General features: G+C 41.6%; 1 protein-coding gene across 2 annotated transcripts in view; it reads left to right on the top strand.

Moving 5' to 3' along the window:
* Positions 1-700: 700 nt before the first annotated feature.
* Positions 701-25,494, top strand: part of COBL (cordon-bleu WH2 repeat protein) — a 170,517-nt gene continuing 145,723 nt past the window's right edge. For both annotated transcript variants that reach the window (XM_061994850.1, XM_061994851.1), the window contains exon 1: positions 701-929. In XM_061994850.1, the coding sequence (XP_061850834.1) occupies positions 886-929 (44 nt within the window). In that variant the 5' untranslated portion in view covers positions 701-885. The remainder of the gene's footprint in view (positions 930-25,494) is intronic.

Genomic DNA, 25,494 nt, shown 5'->3' with positions numbered 1-25,494 from the left:
TCCCGCTTCTCTCTGGACCAAACCCGCTGCTCATTTTAAAAGTTGTTTGTGCCGCCTCCAATAAAAGAAAAAAAAATTAGCAAGAATAAAGGTATCGAGAAGCAACGCTTGGGGCTGGGCAAGGCGTGAGGCGCACGAAAAACCCTCGGTTCAGGCTTGGGGGACATCCGCCTGGTAAGCTGTGGTTCCGCCAATTTCATGGCAAAAGAAGTGCAGGAAGCCGATGCTGGCGGTGGGGTTTGTCGCTTCTGTCTCCAGCGTCTCTCTCCATCCTATTCCCGTCCCATCCCATCCCACTCCATCTTCTCTCTCATCTCCCCGGCCGCGGCGTGGGCGGCCGCCCATCCGTGCCCGCGGGGGCAGCGGCCGTGTTTGCATTTGTCCCGGGCTGTCACATGGAAACGGGCTTGCAGCTCCCCCGCCTGCCCGCGCTGCCCGGGCCGCTGAGCGGGCAGCGGCCAGCTGAGCCGCGCCGCCCGCCACAGCGCCCGACTCCCGTCCCGCCGTGCCCGGTCGGCGGCCCGACCGGGCAGCCCCTTCCTCGGCGGACGCAGCCGAGCTGTCAGTGTCCGCGGCGCGGCGTTGCTTGCCCGTCGGCCCGGTAAGGCGGGCAAGGGGCCGGCGAGGGGCGGCCGCGTGCCTCCTGCTCAGGTCATCTCCGCCCGCAGCCCGGCTGGTGAGCAGGGGGCGGTGGCGGTGGCGGTGACACCCAGGGCAGTGCCGCCGGACGCCGAGGCGGGGGAGGTGAGGGTAAGGGAGAGGGCGAGGCCGACGCTCACTCGTCTCCTTTCTCCCTTTTCTCCTCATCTGCCGCTTGCCGCTGCCCCGCTGCGGCACTGCGACCGGAACGGCCCATCCCTTAAGAAGTGGCGAGGGGGCGCGGCCATGGAGACCCTCGTGCGCCCTGGGGCCAGCAAGCCTCCCAGCGGGTAAGTCACCGGCCACGAACCGGGGCTGACCGGGCGCAGCTGGCCTCCGCGGACAGGAGCGGCTCCGAGCGGTGACAGTGGCCGTGCTGGTCGGCAGGCCTCGGTGCTTTTCCTCCCTCGGGGCGGCGAGCCGCCGCCGTCGGACCGGCGCACAGGTGTCGGTGGCCCGCCGTGCCGGGCTCGGCCCGCCGCGCTGGGCACAGCCCGCCGCGCTGGGCACAGCCCGCCCTGCGCCGGCGGGGGCGCGGGCGGGGGAGAGGGCGACGGGGACGGGGCGGCAGGGCGAACCGCGGTGCAGAGAGGTCAGGAGGGGGAAACGTGTCTGCTTCGCTTTCACCTTTGGAAGGGACGCCCCGACCCTGCTGCCGTCGCTGCCCCTCCGCCTGCCAGACTGGAGAGGCCGCGGAGTGGGGTTTGGGTTGGGGGTTTGTTTCTAGTGGAAGGTCGTCCGGGGCCGCCGCGGTTTGGAGCCGGGACCGCGGTGGGGGAGCGGGGGCAATGCGGGTTTGGCGCGCGTCCGGCCGCGGACGGCTCCGAGGAATCTGCGGTGCCGGCGTCTGCCGCGCCGATGTGCCCCGCGGCGTGTCAGCCAGCACGCAACTGCGGAAAGCTTGGGAAAGGTTTATTCAGGCGTGTGTCCCTCAGCCCTCCCGCCCAGCCGCGGCAGGGGAAGGAGTAGCGCTGCCAGCCTCCAACTGAAAATGCCAAAACTTGTCAGAGGTTGGTCGGTGCCCGCGGTGCCGGCCGGGCCCATGCCCGTCGCTGCGCGGCTGCCAGCCCCTGTCCCCGGTTCCTGCTGCCCTTGGTGGCGAGCACCGCTCTCACTGTGGTAATGATAAATAGCTATCACCCCGTGTGTAAACCACCGGTGGATTTAGTTGGGTTTGTTTTTTTTCAGAAAGGAGAAGAGATAAATGCAGAATATGCCAGCAGTGAATTTATTAATCAGTTAATTAAACGACAACAACAGAAACAAGATGAAGTCCTAAGTGATCTCTTTTGTCAGAGCAGAAGCTGGGCAAGTTTAAGAGCTGCACTGTCTGCTCGCTGCAATTTACTGCTCTACTTCACACTGTCTTTGTGGACTAAAAAAGACTCTGATTGCTTCAGCAGCTTTTTTTTAGTTCTAGTGATTATGTCATAAATTCATTTTCAACTCAGTATGTGCTAGTGGTCCACAGTTGTTAAGCTAGATTTAATTTCCTTAGTTTCTGTGTGTGACAGGGTGTCTTGCAGTGCCTAACTCAGTACAACAGGGAACGATGGGTGAAGGAGAGTTGCTAGTGCTGTAGTAATGAAAACACACATGTGCAATGATTTTTGATTTGCAGAGCATGAAAAAGCTGCTTTTTTTGGTAACTAAAATGCTAAGTCCAGTTGAAAAGGAGACCGTTCAATTGTGACTGTTCAATTTAAGCTGTGAAAAGCTGTAGATAAAATGTCCCTCCTTTCTCTATATTTACTTAATGTAATAGTACAATTGCTTTCTAAAATCCAGATGAAGAGGAGATAGATCTAGGATGCCAACTTATACATGTGTTCTGGAGAGTAACTACTATTTCTCAGATGCAGTGCTGTTTAAAAATTTGCCTCAGTTGCTAGGTATCTAAAGAATCATTAAGGAGTTTGAATTTTCAGTCAGAAAGTATTGTTGGTGCATCTGGAAGATGAGCACAGGAAGCATTTATGAATAGATCCTACAGAGCTAATTTCATCTGTGTAAACCTATCCATGGCCAGATGCACATATGATATATATGAACAGAAAGTACAGTAACTGCATTAACTTCAGTCAGATTGCTCCTGACATGGGTCAAGGAGGCAAATCCAGTCGTAAGGTGAAGATGTGCTTGTGATGTTGTATAGCAAAGTGTGTGGGTGCTAATCTCTTCCCGCGGAAGCTGATGGCAACACTGTTGTGTACACCAATGCGGACTGCCAATCTCTTTTGCCTGATCTGAGTTCAACCTCAAAATAGCACCTGTTGCCTTTTCTTGCAAGCTGGAGGTTCTCAGCCTGGATGTGTCCATGTTGTTAGCAGTGGGCTTCAATGAAAGGTTCTTAAATTTCCCAAGTTGTTAACTTCCATACTGTAAACTGGTGGCTATTTGGTCCCTAACAAGGTTTTACTTGCTCAATGAGGAAGTCTGCTAGGGCAACAAGGTGAAACAAGAGGATAGCTTCTTCTGTTCTTGTTGGTTCCTATATGAATCCACACTTGAGCTACATCTATTGACCATGCCCGGGAACGCTGACTTTAAAGGCCACTGTGGCAGAAATACTTCCATGGCAGAAGAAATGCTACACACATTTCTAGCTTATTGATTGAGTTAGATTGCAGTTACGAAAGGAAGGTTAAAATGACCTCAAGCTTCACATTTTTTAACAAAATTTAGGCAGAGCTGTTTTTCCTCTATGTAAATCATTAACAGCAGCAAGTTTCCCTTGTTAAACAGTGAACAAATTTAATGTATCATTTGGTACAGGGTAGAGGAGATCTGCTGTGTGCTTTACACAGATAAAATGACTACATATGTTTCGTGTTATGGCTATATGGGAACTGCACATTTAGAGGTAGGATACTGTGTGGGGTTGTTTTGTTTTAAATGCCAAAAGAAAACTGCAATTGGTGCTGGTGTTGCAGAGTTTTTACTGTTTCTCAGTTTAAAAAATAATTACAGACTTCAGCACTAAGAATTTTATTATTGCTAATTGCTAGACATGAATTTTTTAAAGCTTTACCAGTCCATAATGCTTTATTTAATTAGCCTTTATTTTCACTTATGAGAATAGCAGGAGCAGCAGAAGTTATGATTTCTGTTGTGATCGTGCAATGATTGCTAGAAGAGAGGAGTACACTTGTTTAGAATCTTTGTACCTAGATGTCTGCATCTGCTGTTATTTGATTAGGGGGATCAGAGATAGGCCTCTCTTGGTGTCTGGATTGGTGCCTTTTGGTCAAGACATCTCTCTGGGTATCATAATTGGTGATAGCATTGCAGATGTACATTGGTCACAAGTGACATAGCAGGCTCTCACCTAAAACAAGGACTTAAAATCAGGGGATCAGGAAGATCAGAGGATCTTTCCTTCCCTATCTCACTGAGCCTTACAGTACTAACAAATACAGGTACCTATTAGTATACTTGCTTTGGAGGGACTTACCTACTAGATTTAAGTGATCCTGGAAGTCTGATAAAGGCTGTGAAATGTCAGTGATGTTTACATGCAGAAGCTGGGAAAGCAAACCCCCGGGTGCACAGCAAGTTGCACATCTCAACTTTTTGAAATCTTTTCCTGTTACTTTGTGCTTACTTTGTGTAGTTAAGCAGGTTACTTTGTGAAACTACACATCCAGCTTTAAAAAAAAAGAAAAAGTTTTGAATTTTTTTTTCCTGCTTATGTTTCTTCTTGTTTGTAAACCTTGCCTGGAAGAGCCTGGAGGACACTGCTGTCCACAAAACACCCATGTGGTTATACTGTAGTCGTCTCACCTTCAAATATAACAAGATTAAGGGTATAAAGAAAACACAATGTAATTAACTTTTAAATAAAAGTTAGAAAATAGAGAAATTTGCATATCTTTCCCTTGTTTAGTATTTATGTGAGAGTTACATGTGCATGTATGGCAAAGTGCAGTGACTGCAGTTAGAAATGTAAAGTAGCAGTGTGGTACTGGCATTCAAGATTACTGGCTTGGCCACTTGCATGGATGACACCTGTGCTTTTGGCATTATCCTTCATGTTTTGTCACTGTTTGTACATATACAAGTCTCACAGAACTCAAACAGCACTTCTTATGTGTACAACTGAGATGGACCATTGATGAGGCATTTTTCTGGCACCAGAGACAACAGTCTTTTTTTTTTAGAATGATGGGGATTGGAAGGGACCTTTAGAGATCATCCAGTCCAACCCCGCTGCAGAAGCAGGTTCACCTAGATCACGTCTCATAGGAATGTGTTCAGGTGGGTCTTGAAGACCTCCAAGACCTCCACAACCCATCTGGGCAGCTTGTTCCGCTGCTCTGTAACCCTCACAGTGAAATCGTTTTTTCTTATGTTTAAGTGGAACTTTTTGTGTTCCAGCTTTATCCCATTACCCTTTGTCCTGTTGCTAAATATCATTGAAAAAAGGGATGCCCCAGCCTCCTGATACCCAAAATTTAGATATTTGTAATTATTGAGATCCCCCTCAGTCTCCTCTTTTCTAGACTTAACAGCCCCAATTCCCACAGCATTTCCTCATATGAAAGATGTTCTATTCCCCTGATCATCTTGGTGGCCCTGCGCTAGACTCTCTCCAGAAGTTCTGTGTCCCTCTCGAGCTGAGGAGCTGGACACAGGACTCCAGATGAGGTCTCACCAGGGCAGAGTAGAGAGGGAGCAGAACTGCCCTCGAGCTTCTGGTCACACTCTTCGTGATGCATCCCAGGATGTCACTGGCCTTCTTGGCCGCAAGAGCACGTTGCTGGCTCATGGTTAGTTTATTATCAACCAGGACTCCTAGGTCTCTCTCTGTGGAGCTGCTCTCCAGCAGGTCAATCCCCAGCCTGTACTGGTGCATGGGGTTGTTCCTTCCCAGATGCAGGACTCTGCACTTGTCTATATTGAACCTCATGAGGTTCCTCTCTGCCCAATTCTGAAGCCGATTGAGATCCCACTGAATGGCAGCACAGTCACCCTATCTTCCTCTCACAAGCAGTTTAGGTCCAAAGTATTTCTTTCTATGTTAATGGAGATACATCATATTAAAAAAGACTTTGGTAAGTGTGACAGAAGAATTGTGCTTGCTGTTGTATGAAATGAAACAGGACAATTTTGTATGTGTTTCAAACCTCTATGTCAATATAACTCTTGATCTTATATAATGGAAAATATTTGAACTTTAAGTCATGACTAATATCTCAGGATTGCTGAAGATAAGCAAGCTAATTGTAAGAGTAAGCTAAATGGTGAGATAAATGCAATGCAGTCCAGTCCTAACAGCTGTCTTTTCTGAATTCTGCTTTCCCATTTATCCTATCTTACTTTTCCTCCCCCCTCCTCCCTTTTTTTTTTCCTATTTCCTTTCTTTCAGAAATCTGTTAGGCTTGTACTACAGTAGAGGATGAAATAGATGACTTATTAAAGTCTCTTCCATTTCTGGGCCAACCAGGATATTCAGGATTTGTTTTCAGTCTCCCAGGCTCCATCATTATTTTCTTTCCCATGGTTTTCTTTTGTATTCTTTTCATCTTGACTTTTATGCCACTCCAGCCACTGATAGATGAAATTGAACCTTTTCTTTCCTACTGTCTCCTGTCTCAATCATTCCTCATGTCTTTTCCTTGTAATTCCAGATTTTTTCTTTTTGTAGGTTTTGCACACTGTAAGTTTCCATCTTAGTCAAATTGCATGTCTTTATGAAAGCGCTTTATTGCTCTACGAGAGGTAGAGCTGTGTTTTGATGGGATGGATTTTTCTTACCACCCCATCTGGGCAAGCTGTACCAATTATAGTGAATTTCAGGATGCTGCACTAGATAAAGTTGGAGAGAGACGGGGTTAAATACAACTGAGTGCACTCTCATGGATGCACTTGTAGATGATGCTGACCATTAAGGAAAAAGAACTTCTTAAACATTTTTTAAGTTGTTTCAGTAAATACATGACTGCTTTGTGTGTCGTTAATCCTGCTAGAGAAGTCGTATATTGCTTTCTGCTGAGCAATTCACACACTGCATAAATATGATGTGAATTAAGGGATTGTTTTTTCCTTCAAAGGAAGGAGAATTTTCTTGAATATGTGTATTTTTTCTTAAATATCTGGAGTGTTATAGATATTTAAGACTCCCATGGTCACAAATTTGAACTATCTTAGAAGCAGTTATGAAGGCTTCCTAACAATATTCTTTCAGGTTAAAGAAATATATGTAGGAGATTCCATTTTATTTATATAGGCAAAAATGTGAACACATTCACATGAACTGCTCCAAAAGCAGTCAGGAGGCTTGTGGCAGAGATAGGGAAGTACCTCACTTCTCCTGAATTGCAATTCAGTGCCTCAACAAGTATTCCCCTGTGTTTGGCCTTTAGTTACTCTGTTAGCACCAGCAAACACTTGATTTTCTGGCAACTACAGCATTCTATACCTGTAGCTTTTTGTGTTGCTCTGGCATTGTGGTTTATGTGAAAACTGACAGCTTTCACACTTTAATGCTGCATCTAAGAGATTGAGGGGTCTTTGGAAATTTGTTTTTCCATAGTGGGTTGTGCCAGCTCCTGCATGAAAAGCTGGGAATGGGAAAAGGCTTAAAAGCTCTGTTTCCAGATAAAATTGTGATTTAAGGATCTTTTAAAAGTAGCTACATTCCCAGCTAATGGAAATTACAACCCTTATTAACATATTAATCCTCTTAATATATAATGTTTCCAGAGCTGTTAATTGTCTAGTGAGCCAGCTTGCTTATCATTAAATAAGTGATGCTGGGAATAGTGTATTGTTGTCAGCATGAGAGTGTCAGTGATGAGCCAGGGACTTAACTTACGCCAAAGAGTGAGTCACAGAGATTGCGTGGCAGGGCCGTGCTGCCATGACGCTGACACACAGCTTCTCATACCCACTTCAATCCCCTTGCACCACAGATGTTGCCTTTCTGATTTTGTTAATCTTCCACATAAGCTAAGGTGCTGTGCATTTGTCCAGATAATAGTCATCCTATTCAGAGAAATGGGAAAGCAAATGGATCGAGAGTGGTTTTTTTCTGTGTGTTTTCCATTATTCTTACTATGGCTTTCAAATTGGGAGTATCTGTGGGACAAAAACCTTCATTTCTTGCTGCTAGCCCTTTAAATTCAACCTGATATTGGCAAATCAAGCTGTATTAAGTTAAGGTGTGTTCTTTGGGATGTGTTACATGAAACAGAATTAGTAGTCTCCTGTTAATGGTTTCAGTGATTAAATGGGAGTTGTAAGGCTTTCTCTACAATTCTGGAATACTTTTTTTGTTCTTTTTAAGATGGTGAACATCATTAAAGCAGATGGGAAGGGTGCAAATGGAGTGAGAGCTTAGGGTAGACTGGGCCCAATGTACTTGCAGAGGTGCAGTAGATAGACTGCATTTTCAGCTTTGGTTCTACATTCTCCAGTGTCATATTTTTATTAAAGGGGATGGACCTGTGCATAAGTTTTGAGGTTGGTCTGTGAGAGAAGCTCTGCCTCTCTCTGTGCTACTGTGGCCTATGCAAACTGGAACAACTCAGTAAGGTATAATGGAGAGTCCTTAATTGAAGTAATAATGAGCCAAGTAATTAGGAAGCTCACTAGCAGAAAACCTGCTTTCAAGGACCTGCTTGGCACAGGAAGGACTGGGAAATAAACCTACGGTAACTTTTAGTACACCAAATTGTCAGGACCACTCAACAGCCTAGAGTCTTCATTTCTTCTTTGAAAAAGAAGACAGACTTAAGCATATGTATTTTTTAAGCTACTGTGTTGAAATTGATGTTTCCATATAGCAAAGTGACCCAAAGGCTGGGAGAAAATATGGTCTTTATGAGCCATGTTGGTTTTGTGGTGCTAAAATGAAAACTTCCTTTATTCAACAAAATAAATAGATAAGGTGCTTAGTCATACCACTGGCATGGAGCTTGAGCAAGAAAAGTACATTTTATGTTGTGTTCTAATTATGGCCATAGCAGAAGGTTCAACAGCAAGTACTAATCCAGAAGTACTTAATCAAGCAAGTGTTACTTTACATTTTCACCAAGGGTGACTAACAAGCAGTACGAATCTGTGTTTGCCATACCTAATTTCCCTTGCTGTGTGTCAGGCTTTATTTATATAACTGCATGCTGATCTGATCAACTGTTACAGATGTTTTATTGCCAAGTTGAGCCAAAAGCGGAGAACTCTGGTTTTTTTCGTAATTGAGAATAAATTACTTTTTTCTTTAAGACTACATAAACACATAGAAATCTAAGCCAGATAGCATTGATGGTTAATGAGACGATTTCTGAATTTTCAAACAGTGTTTTAATAAATATATTTATTACTGTTCATAGTGAGATGATATAAAATCTCTTTATATTACTGATTTTTGTTAATAATTTTTTGCTGTTTTAGTTAGACCAGAGAACAAAATTCAAAGCCCTGCATATGGATGCACCGTTGATGATCAGTTGTGGTCATCTCCCAGGTTTGCTGGTTGTTCCTGTTAGTCTGCCAGTCCCCTTTCCTCTGACAAGACAGTACGGCCTATTGGGATGCAATTGCTGGATTTCTCCTTGGTACTTGGGTTACATGGTGTCAGGAGATGGTGATGTGAGCAGGAGTTTGTCCTCCAAGGCTGTATGAAGGTTCCCTCATGCTGTGGTATATGTAAGATCCACTAGATGCAGAATCAGCTCAGTCAAAGCTGATTTCTCCAGGGACACAGAGGAAAGCTGCAAAGACTTCTGATTTAGGTTACCTAAATGGCTTTTGGTTAAAAGACCGTCTCTTCCTTCCCACCCCATGCATCCCACAGTGGACATTCTTCTTTGCTCACACTGGAGGTCTTTGGGAGCTATGGTAGTGTCATTCTAATGTAAGATAAAATAAAGCTGTGAGTTCTGTTCAAGATCCTTTAAAACAGTAATTTTTTTTTTATTTCTGTGGTGCAGTTATTTTGAGGTATAATAAATATTAGTTTTTTCCCCTCCAAGTTATTTTATAATAAAACATATTATTTCAATTTTTGGTTCTTACTTCTACTCTTAGATGTCTTTTCTTTCAGCATTTTTCTTTTTTGTTTGAGGTATCTTGCATGTGCAGCAAAAATACCACCTTGGTAAATATCTCAAGTATGGCCTATCTGATGTTACTGTGCACAGGACATTTATTTTCCCTTCTAATTTTGTCTAAGTGTGCTGAGAGGGGAGTCTTGAAAATCAGTGAGTAGTTTCAGCCTAATTGAAGGAAAAACCTGTTTGTGCTTTTCTTCGATCACTTCTCCTATGGCACTGCCGAACAGCACAACAGTGGTTCTGGTTGTTGATGAGGGAATATCTTGGTGCAAATCCAGTTTCTTTCTTGCTTTTTTTTTTGAGTAGCTTCTCATAGTGCTTGGTACCAAGCCTATACTTTTATGGGTACTAAGTAAACTACTTGTGGGTTCCCTGGGAGTACAGCTCATGTTTCAGTGTCAGCACAGCTTTCTCTGCCCAATGGGGCTTCTGATGTTTCTTGCATTTGCTCTGATGAAAGCCCTCATCAGTCTCTGTTAGGACAGGGCTTTCTCCTTGGGAAAGAGGCCAGCTTTTGGCTTGTACTGTGATTAGAATCTTGGTACTGTGACACCTTCAGGTTCTACTAAGACTGACTTAACCAATTCATTAAAAACAGCTACAAATAGGTCTGATCATGTTGCTAAACTACCAGTGTTGTAGTTAACACAATTATTTATTTTGATTGCTTTTAAATACCTCTGTTTCTGTGCCTGTGCTGAAGAGTCATTTGGTCATCTCATAGAAACACAGAGCAGCCATCAGATGTGCGTAACCTGCTTTTTGAGACGTGGTCTTTTTACTGTCTTATTTTACAGCTCCGTAAGGTCTGTTGTGCAGCTTTCTTTGCTGGCTAGTGTCTTGTCCAGAGGGGAACAAACTGGGACCTGTTTCTCTCCTCAATGAGTTGTGAACCCTTCCTATACACAGGGAAGCTGCAGATCCTCCAGCAATGGGCTGTGTATGATGGTGGAATTGCATGAGATCAGCCTGGCATGGAGATGCTGGGGAGAAACCAGAGAATGCCAGGACATCGTCCTCAAACTCCATCAGGGCTTTTATAAACTAGAAGATATTTTTAGTCCCATGCTTATATTTATTTGTGAGTCGAGGATTGCTATCTTCAGATCAATTCCTGAATGTAATGTGGTAATGCAAAATTACTGTCTTCTTTTCAAACCTAGCTTTTCTGTTGGGAGATATACTCAGATGTATCTATCTGTGATGGTTAGAGAGTCCAGGATCAAATGTAAAAATGAGTAAGAAAAAAAGCAACAGCTCTGCCGTATCTTAAAAAAATAATTGCCACTTTAAAAGTGGGTAATTACAGAGCAGTATTTTATCTGAAATTCAGAAATTTGTGGATTTTCCAAACTACTTTTTGTATAGGAGGAGGATAAAGAGCTATACTGCAGTTTTAAGTAATAAATTTATTTGACCTATTTTGTCCCTTCATTTCAAGTCTTGTAGATTGTACCAACTTTGTAAAACTACCTAGTAGAAGACTAAACACAATCCTAAAAATGTATGTTGATAATTAAGCCATTTCATGATGAAAGTAAAGTTGCTTTTCTTCCAAACTTCTAAGCAAACACAGTTAATTAAATTCCTCTTCCAACTCTTGCATGGATTTGTAAGAAACAAGAGAATACCTTTTTGAAAGAGCAACTTCTGTTTACCCAGTTTCAGCCTGCCAGGTATCAGGAAATGTTACTTTTTTGAAAAACTGATTAAATTTTGGAAGAAGAATTCTAACTTCTGAAGAAGAAAAATTCTGGATTTTGTAAATAATTGAGTATCAGTGGATGCAAGTTGTTATTTTGTTTCCTTGCTTTTGGTAGTTCTATTTTGCAGTTAATAAGCAATGTCTCAGTGGGTTTTAGTGCTTGATGCCAGGATCAAAATACAGGGTGGGTCATCCCTCTCTTAAATCAGCTGTGTTGTTTCTTTCCATTTTTGTAAAATATTTCTTTTTATCCTGCCTCACATAGGCAAACTCTGGATTTTTTTTCCTTAAAATAATCTTCTGTTTGTTTGTTTTACTGTTTTGTTGGTTTTTTTAAGGCTATTAGTGTAGTATTGTACAAAATGAACTCATAGGGACTGGGAGACTCACGAGTTTGTTCCTATGGTTTATTGGACTCTGTTGGGACAGAGACAAAGCGTTTGCTTGCACTTGCTGGAGAATGAATAACAGCAAAAACACTGGTTAATTATTCAATGAAATATTGGAAATGGGTCTTTGGTCAGCTGCTCTGAAGCAATGTGAGTTTATGTTACCCATTCGCCATGGAGGAGAGTGGGCATGGCTGCACTCCCATTGCTTTAATATTCGTCTTTTGCACCAAAGGGCCTATGGACTTTGGATTTGCTCTGCTTCACTTGCTGGGCTGAGGTATGCAAATCCCACACAACTTGACTGTTAATCTCTGGGTCTGCTCCTCCATAAAGAGATGGGAGAGGGACTGACACAGGCCTCTCTTGGGCAGATCAGTGAAGCAGATGTAGGTAGACACTGCTTTTGTCTCTTTACTGGAGTTCTGGTTTATACTTTATGTTGAGGTAACAAAAATTGAGTATCTAATTTTAAAAACCACAGGGTTGGATTTGTCTATTTAGGTAAAGATAGGTGAGTTCAGTGCCTATATTCTCCACTTGTGGTTGCTCGTCTTTATTTACATGATGAAAAAGTTCAAGGTGCCATCTTTCCACTGGTATTTTACAGTGAAAACTTGAACATTTTGGAAAACTCTTGAACACTCAACAAGTGTATTGTTTGTACCAGTTATGAATGATTACTTATTCCTCTTCTCACTTATTGTTTTTTCAAGACCAGTTAGGGCTAATATTTTTTGAAAAGCCCACAACTTGTGCCATTATGCCAGCCGTATTTAAGAATACTGCTTATCTATATAATTGTTTATTGTTTATTATGGTGTATTCTCAAATTAGCCATAGTTATTTTGGAATGAAATCTCTCTGCATTCAAGTGGTTAAATATCATACTTTCTCCTATTAAAAATGAGATCCAGGTTTACTGGAAAATATTTTATGAATATAAAACTGCCTGAAGAATAAAACCTGTTCATACAGATATTGTGGGTTTCTTGCCATGAAAAGCACCGTAAATTCCCCGTGTTGCTTCATTTTCATAAGGAGTTGCTTGGAAAGAAATATTGCTTGCGGTGCATTGACATTTATATACTAATTTGCTACCTGAGAATAATTTCATATTTTAAAATTCAGTTCTGTATTGTAGTGTGTGTTGGAGAGAAGATCTTAAACTACTTCATATTTTATAGTTTAGCTGAAATTTACCTGTAAAGAAACTGGCAATGCTGAATTTTTGGGGAGACCGAGAGAATGAATTAACCTTTTAAAAAAGGTAGTGTATGTATGAACAGTTTTCAGTCATTATTTTGTAATGTAAGTTCCCATTTACCTGTGCTGTTACCACAGCCTGCTGTTACCAACAGACAGCTCTGTGCCGTATATAAAATATTAAGCTGTCTTCACATAAGTAGTCTCTGTGTGCAAAACTGAGGTGCCAAGTTTGAATAGAAGGCCACATTCAATGACTGGAGGCAGAGATCTGCCATCATTCAAGAGGATATGCACATCAGTCTCTGGTACAGATCAGCCCTTCAAGTGAATTATCCAAATAGTGGAAAAGGGAAATACATTGTTTTACTTCTCTTTGATAGGTTATATTTTTTACTTCAGCCTTTTGGTTAGTTGTGAAGAAATTATCCAACCTATGCTGTTTCTTTTTTTCCTGAGCAGATGATAACAAAGATGCCACTAGCACAGAGATAACAAAGATGCCACTAGCATTGCAGCTTGACCAGGAAGGGGGTAGGCAGAGTTACTTGGGAAAACGTGATGTGGAAGCTCACATGGAAAGGAAACTCCTCATGCCCCATTTAGCACCTGGCTATACCTGTGCAACAGCATTCAAATATTTATAAATCTTTCATAAGCCTTGTTTATTTGAACACAAAACCTCAGATCAGCAACAGGGGTTTTCCTGTATTAAATTGCTTTCATCAAGTATTATTTAAGGTTAAAACCTTAAAACTCCCTACAGAGGCTTTTTTCAATTTTCTGTGCTGCTTTTTCCTGTTACTGGGGATACAGTCACCGTGTACAGAAAGAACAACACTAAGTTTGGTGGCATTCAATTGTATTATAGCGATGCAATTAAGATACTAAAAATAATATTGCCTTATCTTCTAGCAACCAGTTAAATTTTCTTATTAAATTCATGGGACTAAGTGAATTGGAGACCTTATGTTCTTTCTGTGCCTTCTGTGATTGGTTCCATAATGCTGATCACAGAAAATAACTCAGTTCTTGAGAATTAAATTATACAGCTGTTGAGAGGTCCACAGGACCTGTTCTGGAGTCTACCTTGTGTGATGTTGGTGAGTTGTACATATTCAAGTGCTTGGGAGAAGTGTGAAGTAGGATTAGGGTACAGCTACTTTACCCATACCTGTAGTCCTTGCATACAGGTGGTCCCTGTAGCAAGTCTTGTACCACTCATTAACGCACAAAGGAGAGTGAGCACATGTCATTGATCTACTTTACTGCTTGTAGAAAGAAATAGATTCTCTCATCCTAGCAGTTTGATAGACTCTTTCAGCATTTAAAAGCAGATGTGTGACTATGTTAAGATTCTTTGAAAATTGCACCCTATCTCTGAATTAATGTGTTCATATTTCACTCAGAGTTGCAGATGGAAGACAAAAGCTGTTCTTTGGGCAATGTGTGTTGAGTAATATTGGGAATAAATACTACCGTATGGGATCTTCCTTCTTGAGCCAGCATGTCCACTGTAGTACAGCCATGGCATTCCTTCCAGAATTGTTCTGCAATCTATTTACATGAGCAAATGTTGCAGTCATGGATGGATTTATGAGAGTAGTGATCTTATGGACCACATGCAAATTTATAGATTAGAAATTTTGTTGTATGTGGCGAAATTAACTGTTCCCTGATGAAGCTCACCTTATTTAGGTGAGTGGCACTGTGAGTTGAAACAAAATTCCGGAGGTGGCTTTTGTTCCTTAAAGTACATGTGGATGGTGAGAGTGAGGGATATCCATTTTTATTGCTGCAAGTAGGGTGCAGCCGTGTTGGCATCTGATGCAGACTCCAGATTGCCTGAAATTCTGTATTGGCTTGTATACCTTGGTGCTTGAAACCTGGTTTCTGTGGTTTGGAGTCATGCCCACTGATTTCACAAGTGGTGGAGTGCGAGACTTCAAATTGTCTGTCCCTGGGAGCTCAGAGTAAATTGATGTCCCTTGGAGAAAACATTTGGAAGAAATGAAACTGTGCCTTGTTAATGAAGTTTATTCCTCTGGGGCTTGCTTTTTTTTTTTTTTTAATTCTGTCCTGCAAGTTTCTAATTTCGTGGCATGACAGAAGAGGAGAATCATGTACTTGAATTTGTATCGAGTAAAGTTATCACTGCTCTGGGCCTGTGTTATAAAAGCACTGGAAGGAGCTCCCTCTGACATAGCTTGCAGTCTAATCGCCACGCTTTGGTTGGTCTCGTGCTATTTTGTCCTTCCAGGTCTCGTCTGCAGGCCCCTAGTTCTTGGCAGAGCTGTGACTCTCCAGGTAGGCTTCAGCAGTGTTTTAATACCTCTAGAGGTGTCTCTGCTGCTGACATTGGCCAGAAAGCCCAGAACCCAGCAGATCCAGGGAGTGCATGTAAAAACCCAGTTGGGCATGTGATAAAGGAAAGATTTAGAAGCACACAGCTATGTAAATAGCTTTCCTCAACCTGCTTGTCTTTTTTTTTTTTTCTAACAGCTTTCAGTTCTGTCTGCTGTCTTCTCTCACTAGAGTTTCCTGTGCTGAAGAAAAAAAGAGGAGAAAATGTGTTCACAAAATAATGAGGGAAGTTGTGTAGATATAGTAATAATTATAAAGTTTTACTTAACTAGATGTACAGTATTAGAAGAAAAACTTAAAAAACTTAGATTCAGGCTTAGAGGTAGACTTTAGGTAAGAATAGAATTCTTTTTTTCTGGCTTTGATTCCAGCTCTTTTCAAGCTTACCCAATGTGAGTATATTTTGATACATACTTTTGTAACTACATAAAATTGATAGCAAGTCATATGACCTCTGGTTACGGAGCTAAATATTGGCATCAATTAATTTGTTATGTCTGAGTATATGCTGCAATCAGTTTGTTATTCATAATGCCTTTATTATGATTTGCATAAATGTAATCTAATAGCACAGTATTTCAATGAACATTTAAATGAGAAAACTGAGTAGGTGATAATGTGCTTATTTTCTTTTACGGTGAAAATTTTAACTTTCAAAATAGCATTTAATACTTTATAACATTGTGTTATTTTTGTCAACATTGCTCAATTTTTATATACATATTCAGTACATGGAGTTACATTGGTTTAGAATTTCGATGCATTTTTCACCCCATATCACAGGTTCTTAATAATCTAAACAACTGAATGTTGTGTAACTTTATGATACCATTATATAAGCCACGAAGTTCAGTTTTAGTAATGACATTAAATGTAATATGCAAAGATCAGAGACCTCTTCATCTACAAAACTGACTTAGTCTTGAGCGAAGATTCAGAACTTTTCCTTACCATTGGAAGGTTAATTTTCTAGCAAAGCTAAAAGTAATGCTTTAATGTCTGAGTGCATTTGATTTAAAAAATGTAAATTTTTGCCGTGCAAAAATACATGGCATAGCTTGTGTGTTTCATAGTGAAGAAATTCTAGTTTAAATAAACTGCAACAAGTTGCCTTTTTCCCCTTCTAGATTAAATTTTAATGTACAAAGCTTTTTTCTTCTTTCTAGTCTTTCCTGAAAAGATCAAATAAAAAAGTTTTTAGTTTTGTGAATCCTGCTTTTGGTTAATTTGATTGAGTTTTATTTACCTACTTAATCTGAACGATGCCTTCTCCTTATCGTGTAAAGTTGCTTACTGTTGCTAAATATACCAGTGTATTTTAAAGAAGCAAAGCCATGCGTGAGTATGGCCCATTCAGAGCAGGGTTGTGGGATAGGGAGGGACCTGCTGGTAACCTGAGAACAAGAACAGATGCTAAATTAGCAGCTGGATCGTTAGTAACGAGTCCAGAAATGTCTGCTGGGAAATGATCTTCTTTGGATGCATGTGGTGTGGGTGGGTGGGTTATTCAGAGTTTCTAGCATCTAGTCGTTCTTTACTCATGGCTCCAAAGTAAGTCATGGAGCCGTGAGGACTTTTATTTGTGGAGTGACTGGAACCTGTTTTCATTGAAAGTTCAGGCTGCAATTACAAATTACTGCTATTGTGTGGCATTTTTCATTAAGGAAAGTGCAAGGAGGTGGCCGGCAGTATTTTAATTAAGGAGTTAGGTAAGAAAGCTACTAGAAGACTTGTGGAAAGGCAAATAACATCGTAAGGATGTCATTAATAATCCCAGGGTTATGTTTCATTTCCATCTTCAACATAGTTATCAACCATTAACTGCCATCAGAAATAGATGAGATTGTGGCTAGTTGAGACTCTACATCATGACTGAGTAGTGATGACTTCTAAGTGATTTGTGTTAAGCAGTAGCCAAGCCGGAGAACCTGAGAAAATAAAAGATCATCAAGAAAACAAATGAGAGCTTTCAGAAAAGTGCCATTTGTTTGGGAGATGGAAGTTGAATTTCTCTAAGTCTCTTGCTAATACATGCTTTGCAATCTATCCAAGTATATAGTGTAGTTTGCCTGCAGTCTGGTCTTTCATGTCCCCCAGCCTCAACATATCCTTAACTCTATAATACTGTGGACTCAGCTACGAAGAGTTGTATGTATGTGGCTTACTTTGCATTGCTTTTCTTAAATCCTTAAGCCAATGATGGTGTAAATCATTTAATGGATTTAATGAAAAGTCACCATTTCCCAACACCAAAATTTGATGAAAATTATTCAATTTTTTAGTATTAAACAGGTACAAAAATTATACAGACAGATAGAAAAATGGTATATGCATACTATGGCTCTAGTGTTCACTAGGTTTTGTGATTTCTATGTTAATTAGGAAGAAAGCCTTGTTGTAGAGGGGAAAAAACCCCAGCCTTGTCATTGGCAGGTTATACTCAATGTTAGTTTGCTGTGTTCTGAGACAGTGACTGTGATACAAAAACAAACAAAAAAAACCCCCAAATGAACCCACCCGAACTCATGTCTGGAAACCCACACAACAGTGATTTAACATATTCAGTTATACTTTTTTCCCCTGCTGTGCCAGGAGCTGACTCAAGGTTAAGTGAAAGTTAAGGCTTTGGGGCCAGCAGTGCAAGGTATTTGGTTAAAATGTTAGGAAGGGCTCTGCAGATCATAAAGATGGTTCTGACAGGAGCCCCCTGCTAGACACAGGCCTCTTGGCCATTTCAGAGAGGGATGGACAAGCTGGATCTCTAGTTCAAGACTTCCCTATTCAGGAGAGGATGAAGAGGAAACTTTCAAACAACTGTTTGCATTTGAGAATCCTTTTCTGCTAAACAAACCACCATCTAGACTAGATTTTCTCTCCTTTCACCCAAAGAATCAAGCATCTATGTGAAAGAGAGGGAACAAGTTTCAGTCAGTGAGTTTCTGTGTGAGTACAGAAGCCCAAGGGGAAAAAAAACCACAACAACATAAGCAGTTTTGGATTGTGTAATGGCTACTTATATTAGCCTAAATACAGAAAAAATGTTGAGTTCATGTAACTTGCCAGAAAAAGCTGAGACATTACTTGTTTTTTGTGTGTGTATGTGCATACATTTATAACTTTTATTGAGTTTTAATTGACATTAACTGTCTATGGCAGAATAGTGCATGTGCGTGAAGACCGTATAGTGTTACTGAGTTCCAAGTACGTGCATGGGGGTGGTTTTATTTTGGGAAGGGGAAAAAATCATTACTGTCTGGTAGCTTTTCTACAGGCAAATTAAGGAGTGTGATTCTTTAGTTGCCTTTTGGCAAGGAAGTGCTTTCTGTCTTTGTACACATGACTGTAATTTAGCATTAATGGAAAAACAGAGTAGCTTGGTGTAAATGCTCCAGACAATACACCCCATTCTAGTGGGAATTCAGAATGTTCTGCTGCATAGCTGATATGCTGGATGAGACTGCTGTCTGATGTGAAGCAGGTGGGGTGGAGGAGGGAGAGAGTGAGGCACTTCTTTGTGATCACCAGGCCAAGAGCAGCTACAAGTTTGGTTTGTGATTTGGGGGGGTGGGTGTTGTTTGGTTTTTTGGTTTTTTTTTTAAATGTAATATAATGCTTTTCTTTAAAGAAATGATTGTCTCTCCCATACAGCAGTTTACCATGAGCCTTTGTCACTAACGAAGAAGACTCTTCAGGGTGACACTAATGCTTATCAGGCTGTGTACAGTTATGCAGATTAACCAGTTCACTCTGTGTATTTCCATCTTTCAATCTTTTTCTAAATGACAGTTCCATGCAGTTCCAAGGCACTTCCATGCCGTAAGACAAAACAAAAATTAGTCTTTGCATGGCTGTCTGCAGAACCATGTAGTTTTTCAAATACTGCATTGATTTGTATTTGCTATCTTGTATCATGCTAGTTTTGAACATTTGGGTAGTGTCTGTTTTTTTTCATTTCCCATGTTTAGTGTCAGGTCTAAATATGAGAATGCACTGCATGGTCTCTGCATGTGAGACTCTGTATTCCAAAAATTCATATGATTCTGCTTACTTTCCTGAAGTTAAGGTAAGTTAAGGTAAGGTATATCTCCGATATACTCTAACACTTTCAAACAATCACGTTTTCTTTGTAAACAGGACTTAGATATTCAGGACCTGTTGGGTCAAATTCTCCTCAAGCTGTTTGTGCCAGTGTACATCACTTTCTAGTGCTTCCTAATTTCATAGATCATGTGTGATAACATTAGGAATGAAATGTAAAGCTCTGGATCGTCCCTGTGTAGTTTTGTGGCTATTGCATTTATAAGGAAGAAACCAACCATAAGCTTCAATCTCTGCTAATTGATGTAAATGTAAATCGAGTATTTCAGTACAAATTGGTGATCTGAGAAAAAGTAGTCACTGTTTTTAAGCGATGTGAACATTTACTACAGCATTTTCATATACATTTTAAAGTAATTTTTAAAAAGCACTACTAAAGCAGAGAAAATGTTTACAAGTTTTCATAATTAAACATCTCTGAGGATTGTAGGAGCTGGAAGATCTGTCTCTTCAATCTGAGGCTTGGGTCTTTAGCCCTAAACATGGGTTGTGTACAAGATCCAGTGAGGTCAGTTAAGGAGTCTGCAAAGCAGACCTTTTAAGATTATGGAAGCATAATCTTAAGTGCATAATAAGAGCACTTGGGATTAAACAGTTTACTCAGGTGTATGCATCCATATTTTGTCTAATTTTTATATCCTTTGAAATTTTGGTTAAAACATACTCCTCCTTGCAAGTGTCTGATTGAAGTAAAGTCTCTTAATGGACTATTTTCTAAAGACCCAGGGGATGCTTCAGTGCTGCACCTTCTATGAGAGGATCACCGCAGAAATCTTAGTGAATGTGTGGCTTGATGCCTTCTTTCTCTTTATTCTAGTTTATGAGCTGCTGCAGAAGCACAAATAACATAGGTACAAGTTAGAGCAGCCCTTGAAAAACTTTGTCTGTACATCCAAATGTTATATATACCAATCATTTTTTTTAGCAAGCTCTTGGCATTGGGTTTGCAGTGGGAAATGTTTTCTTTTAGTGTAGGGCCTAACATTTTCCAGGACTGCAAGGCTAAACTAAATTACAGTAAAATTCACTCCAGTCTGCTACTGCCATCAGAAAGGAGGAACAGTTGCTCATACTGTGTGTCTTTTTGGTTTATTTATTCCTTTCATTATAGTAGTGTTCCAGACCCTGACTGTGCATTAGGCATCAGTAACATGAGTTTTTTCCTGTTGGAAATCACAATGGCGTTTTCGCACAGATCCAGCTGCTGGGAAGTACAGATTAGACATACAGCTGAAATCCTCATGGCTTTTTAACTTGTGTTTGAAGACTAAAGTAAAAAAAAAAAAAAACACAACAAACCAAGATGTCTTGTATCATTCTTAAGTTCTTCGAGTTGTCTTCAGGTTTGTTCAGTACAGGACAAAGAGCAAGGAAGCCTGATGGGCCTTGTCGAGAAGGAAGGTATTAAGAGATGCTCACTAATTGGTATGGGAGCCTCGGCAGAGCCTCTGCAGATGTTCCCTCCTTAAAGGTATTTTGAGTGCTATGCCCATTTCACTGCTTGTTTTAACAGGGATCCAATATGATGTAGCATTTCTCTTCCTTGCTCTCCCCAACACATTTTGTACCCTTTCAAGTCTACTTTGTCCATTGTGTTTCTCCTGCCAGCTACACCTACCTTGTAGCCTCCATCCTGCTTTTTCACTGAGGTGAGTTTATGACACATCACGCTCTGCCAAGCCACTGCTTTGACTTCATTGCTTTAGAGGGAAGCCAGTTGATGCAGACTGCAAACCACTCGACTAGGTTACGTGCCCCTCTGTGCTCAGCAGGCAAGTGTAAAAAGAGGTGGCTCCTGTGTGCAGGATTATTCTTGGCCAAAGTGTTTCCAAGATACACAGGTGTTGCCACATATGAACCCACTTCAGAGGGGAGGGTGTGAGCAGGCTTTGGAAGGTGTGGGGCATAAACAAGGCAGATCCTGTGCATTTGTGTGGCACTGTGATCCCATGAAAGCTGCCCAGAAGAGAGGCCAGCATGTAGAGAAATTGTTTCATGCTATTTAAACTGACGTTTGGCACTGGGAAAGAATTCTTTTTTAAATTTTTGTTTCTTTCTTTTTTTCTTTTTTTTTCTTTCCTTTTTTCCTTTTTTTTTCCCTTTTATTTTTTCTTTTTGAGGAGAGTTCATTTCCCTTTCATGTCCTTGCTGACTGCAGACAGAAGAGCTGTTGTGATTTAGCTACCAAAGACTCATTGATGATCGGCTATGAATATAAATCCAAGTTCAAGAAAAATAAAATGGGCCACTATGGAAATGGTTTCTCTTTCATTGCCCAAGGAGGATGAGTGAAGAAGGGGTGACACTTCTGCAGTTCAAAGGAAGCTGCTGTTGGGAGTGATTTTAGGCAAAAGCAGGTAGATCACATGGTGTAGTGAATCTATCTGAAAATAAAAAGATCATTATAGAGAAAATGTCATAAATATGTGACCTCTTATGGGTCATTTTAGAAGAATGGTGTAACTGTCTGGATTTTAAATTTAAAGAAATATGTACAGTGATACACTCAACAAGAGAAGGAAATCTGTCCTTCTACTCTGTCACTCACAGTTCAGCTATGATTTTCAGCTTTCAGGCTCAAACTGTTTTAGGCCCATCTAGGAACAAAGGACTGCAATCAGACATATATGTACTAAGGGCTTTTGGAACCCCCTAAGAACAGGGAGAACTCAGTTGCAACTTATGGTCCTGTGCAAAACAGACAAGACTACTCAACCTAGGGAAGAAAACAAAAATTTATTTAACTCAACCACCAACTGAAAACATAAAACCCCAAAACATAAGGAACAGAAAACAACACAGAGTGGTACAACGACGAAGAGCACAACTAGCCCTTTAAGACCACCTTCTCCCCACCCCTCCTCTCTTCCCTGACTCAGAGCCCTGATCCCTCCTCCCCCTGAATGGCTAATGGGGGCAAGGAATAGAGGTTTCAGTCAGTCTTTTTGTGATGGCTCCTGCTGCTTGTCTCTCCTAAGGGCAGATGAGCTCCTTGCCAGTCCTCCCTACTCCAGTGTGGGGTCCCTCACACATCCAGCAGCCCTGTATGGGCTGCTTCGACATGCCTTCCTCCAAAGGGCTGCAACTCCTCTCTGCCTCCTGTGTGTGTCTCTGTGGCCCGCAGGCACTCCAGCATGGCCTGCGCCACGACTGCCTCCTCACACAGTCTCCTGCCCATCCAGGTGCACTCACCCAGAGCTGCTGGTGGCTCTCAGTCCTGCCATTGCTCTCAACGGGTTGCAGGTGCACAGCCTACGTTCTCATCATGTGCTATAGTGGGGGTCTCCAGTCCTGTGCTCCTCTTACCTTCCTCCTCTGACTGTGGGGTCTGCACGGCTGCCTCCATCTTGTATCACCTCTCCACTTCTTACAGGTTTGATTTGATTTCCTTTCTTAAATAATAAGAGGTGCCAGACTGGCCCTGCCAGGTTGGAGGTGGGCCTACCTCAGAGCCAGGAGATATTTTGAGAACTGCTTACTGTGATCAGCACTGCAGCTCCCTCCCACTGTTAGCAAGCAAAAAGTTGCTCTACACAAAGCCATGACATAACTGCTTTTTGTATGAGTTCCCCTATCTGGCAGGTAGGCACAGATGCTGACTTGGAGGTCTGTGCTGAAATACACTAGTGAGGACGCAAAACCAAAAAACTAAAAAGGCTCAAAAGCAGGCTGCTGTTTATAATAACTCATGTGGTTTGTATGTCTTAGACTCAAAGTACGTGGGATTTCAGTGTAACTGGAAAAGGTAGTTGAAAGCAACGACTGTACAGAAAATGCCATTTGCCAGTCTGAATTTGACCAAGGGTGAAAGCATATGGAGAATTATCTCAGGAAACCATCTACTATCGTGAAACAGTGGGGATAATTTTTGTCCAATGTCTCTTGGTGATACCGCCATGAAAAGTTAGGGATTTAGTTTTTTTACTTTGAATCTTCTCATGAGACAACACAAACAAGAACAGTTTCATTAACTTATTTAGATATGGGGTTTATCAGTTTGAGAAAACAAAATACATGTTTTTTGTATAACAGCTGTTTAGTAATGCGTGATAGTGAGTTGTCAGTCATTTCTTAATGCCAGATTTACACCATAAAATACACAAGTAGTAGAGACTATCTTGGATATTGTGACAGCTGGAGACTGTAAACTTTATTTATATAGACAGAAACTTTGTGAGCTTTTCTAAAGTGATAGTGTTCTGTATTTAGTCAGATCAGACTGGTGCTGAGAGGGAATATGAGGCTCACTTTCAGAAATTAGGTCAGACTAATAGGACTAAGGTTGCTTTTCCTGTAGTAAAATATCAGTGACTTTTCTAGAATAAATTTATAATGATATAAAATATGTTAAAAACATACTTCAATGGAATTCCTTTTTGGCTTTCAGTAATAGCTCATCCATTACATCATTGTGATCTGGGAATCCTTTTAGCATGTGTTGTTCTTGAGGGCTTACATGTTCTTCACCTGCTATAGGCTTTCTTGGTGAAATTGCAATCTAATAGCTAAGTCAGTCTGTTACTATTTTAAAAAACCCTTTTTGAACCAGTACTACAACATGCCAGCAAAGTTCTTCAGCTTTCAAGCTGTAGGTCTGACTCAGACAAAATTCTTTCTGCTATTGAGTATATTGGAAACTGATCTGCACTGCTATTGTAGCTGGTGAGCATTGTTTCTAAGATATAAGATCTCCTATTAGTCCATCTTCCAATTCCTCTGCTAGTGCAATTTACAAAGTTTTGTTACATGCAAAGTCATAGAATCATTTCGATTGGAAAAGATCTTTAATAATCTTAAGTCCAACCACTAACCTTACACTGGCAAGCCCATCACTAAACCATGTCCTTCAGCACATCTATGCATCTTTTAAATATCTCTAAGGATGGTGTCTCCACCACCTCCCTGGGCAGCCCATTTCAAGGTTTAACACCCTCTTGGTGGAAAAGTTCTTCCTAATGTCCAATCTAAACCTCCCTTGGCACAACTTGAGCTAGTTTCCTTATGTGCTGTAATTCATTACTGAAGAGACTGAATTTGCTACAACCTCCTTTCAGGTAGTTGTAGAGAGTCATCATGTCTCCTTTCAGCCTCCTCCAGGCTGAATAACCCTAGCTTCCTAAGGTGCTCCTCATTAGACTTGTTCTCCAGACCCTTCACCAGCTTTGTTGCCTGTCTCTGGACACACTACAGCACCTCAGTGTTCTTCTTGTAGTGAAGGGCCCAGAACTGGACACAGTATTTGAAGTGCAGCCTCACCAGCCCCAAGAACAGGGGGACAATCACTTCCTTGGCCCTGTTGGTCACACTGTTTCTGATACAGGCCAGGATGCCATTGGCCTTCTTGGCTGCACCGCACTGCGCACTGCTGGTTCATATTCAGCTGGCTGTCAATTAACACCCTGAGGTCCTTTCCTGCTAGGCAGCTCTCCAGCCTCTCTGCCCCAAGCCTGTAGTGTTGCAGGGGGTTGTTGTGACCCAAGTGCAGGACCTGACACTTGGCCTTGTTGAACCTCATGTGATTGATCTCAGTCCATTGATCCAGCCTGTGTCTGCCCAAGGCACTCTGAAAAGCCTTCCTGCCCTCAAGCAGGTCTACACTCCTGCCCAGGTTGGTGTCATGAGCAAATTTACTGAGGGTGCACTTGATCCCCTCATCCAGGTCACAGAATCATAGAATCATAGAATGGTAGGAGTTGGACGGGACCTTTAGAGATCGTCTAGTCCAACCAGAATAGGCCCCAGCACCAAGCCCTGGGGAACACCACTAGTGACCAGTCCCCAGCTGGATTTAACTCCATTCTCCACCACTCTCTGGGCCCAGGGCCATCCAGCCAGTTTTCTACCCAACACAGATTACATCTATCCAAGACACGGGCAGCCAGTTTCTCCAGGAAGATTCTGTGGGAGACTGTGTCAAAGACCTTACTAGAGTCCAGGAAGACCACATCCACAGCCTTTCCCTCTTTGACTAATAGTCTGTGCCATGGCCATCTCCTCACACAGTCTCTTGCCTGCCCGAATGCACTCACACAGAGCT

Source organism: Colius striatus, chromosome 4 (assembly GCF_028858725.1).
Source record: "Colius striatus isolate bColStr4 chromosome 4, bColStr4.1.hap1, whole genome shotgun sequence".
Taxonomy (NCBI): Eukaryota; Metazoa; Chordata; class Aves; order Coliiformes; family Coliidae; genus Colius; species Colius striatus.
The sequence above is the reverse complement of the archived record's forward strand: the minus strand, read 5'-3'. Positions and strand labels throughout refer to the sequence as shown.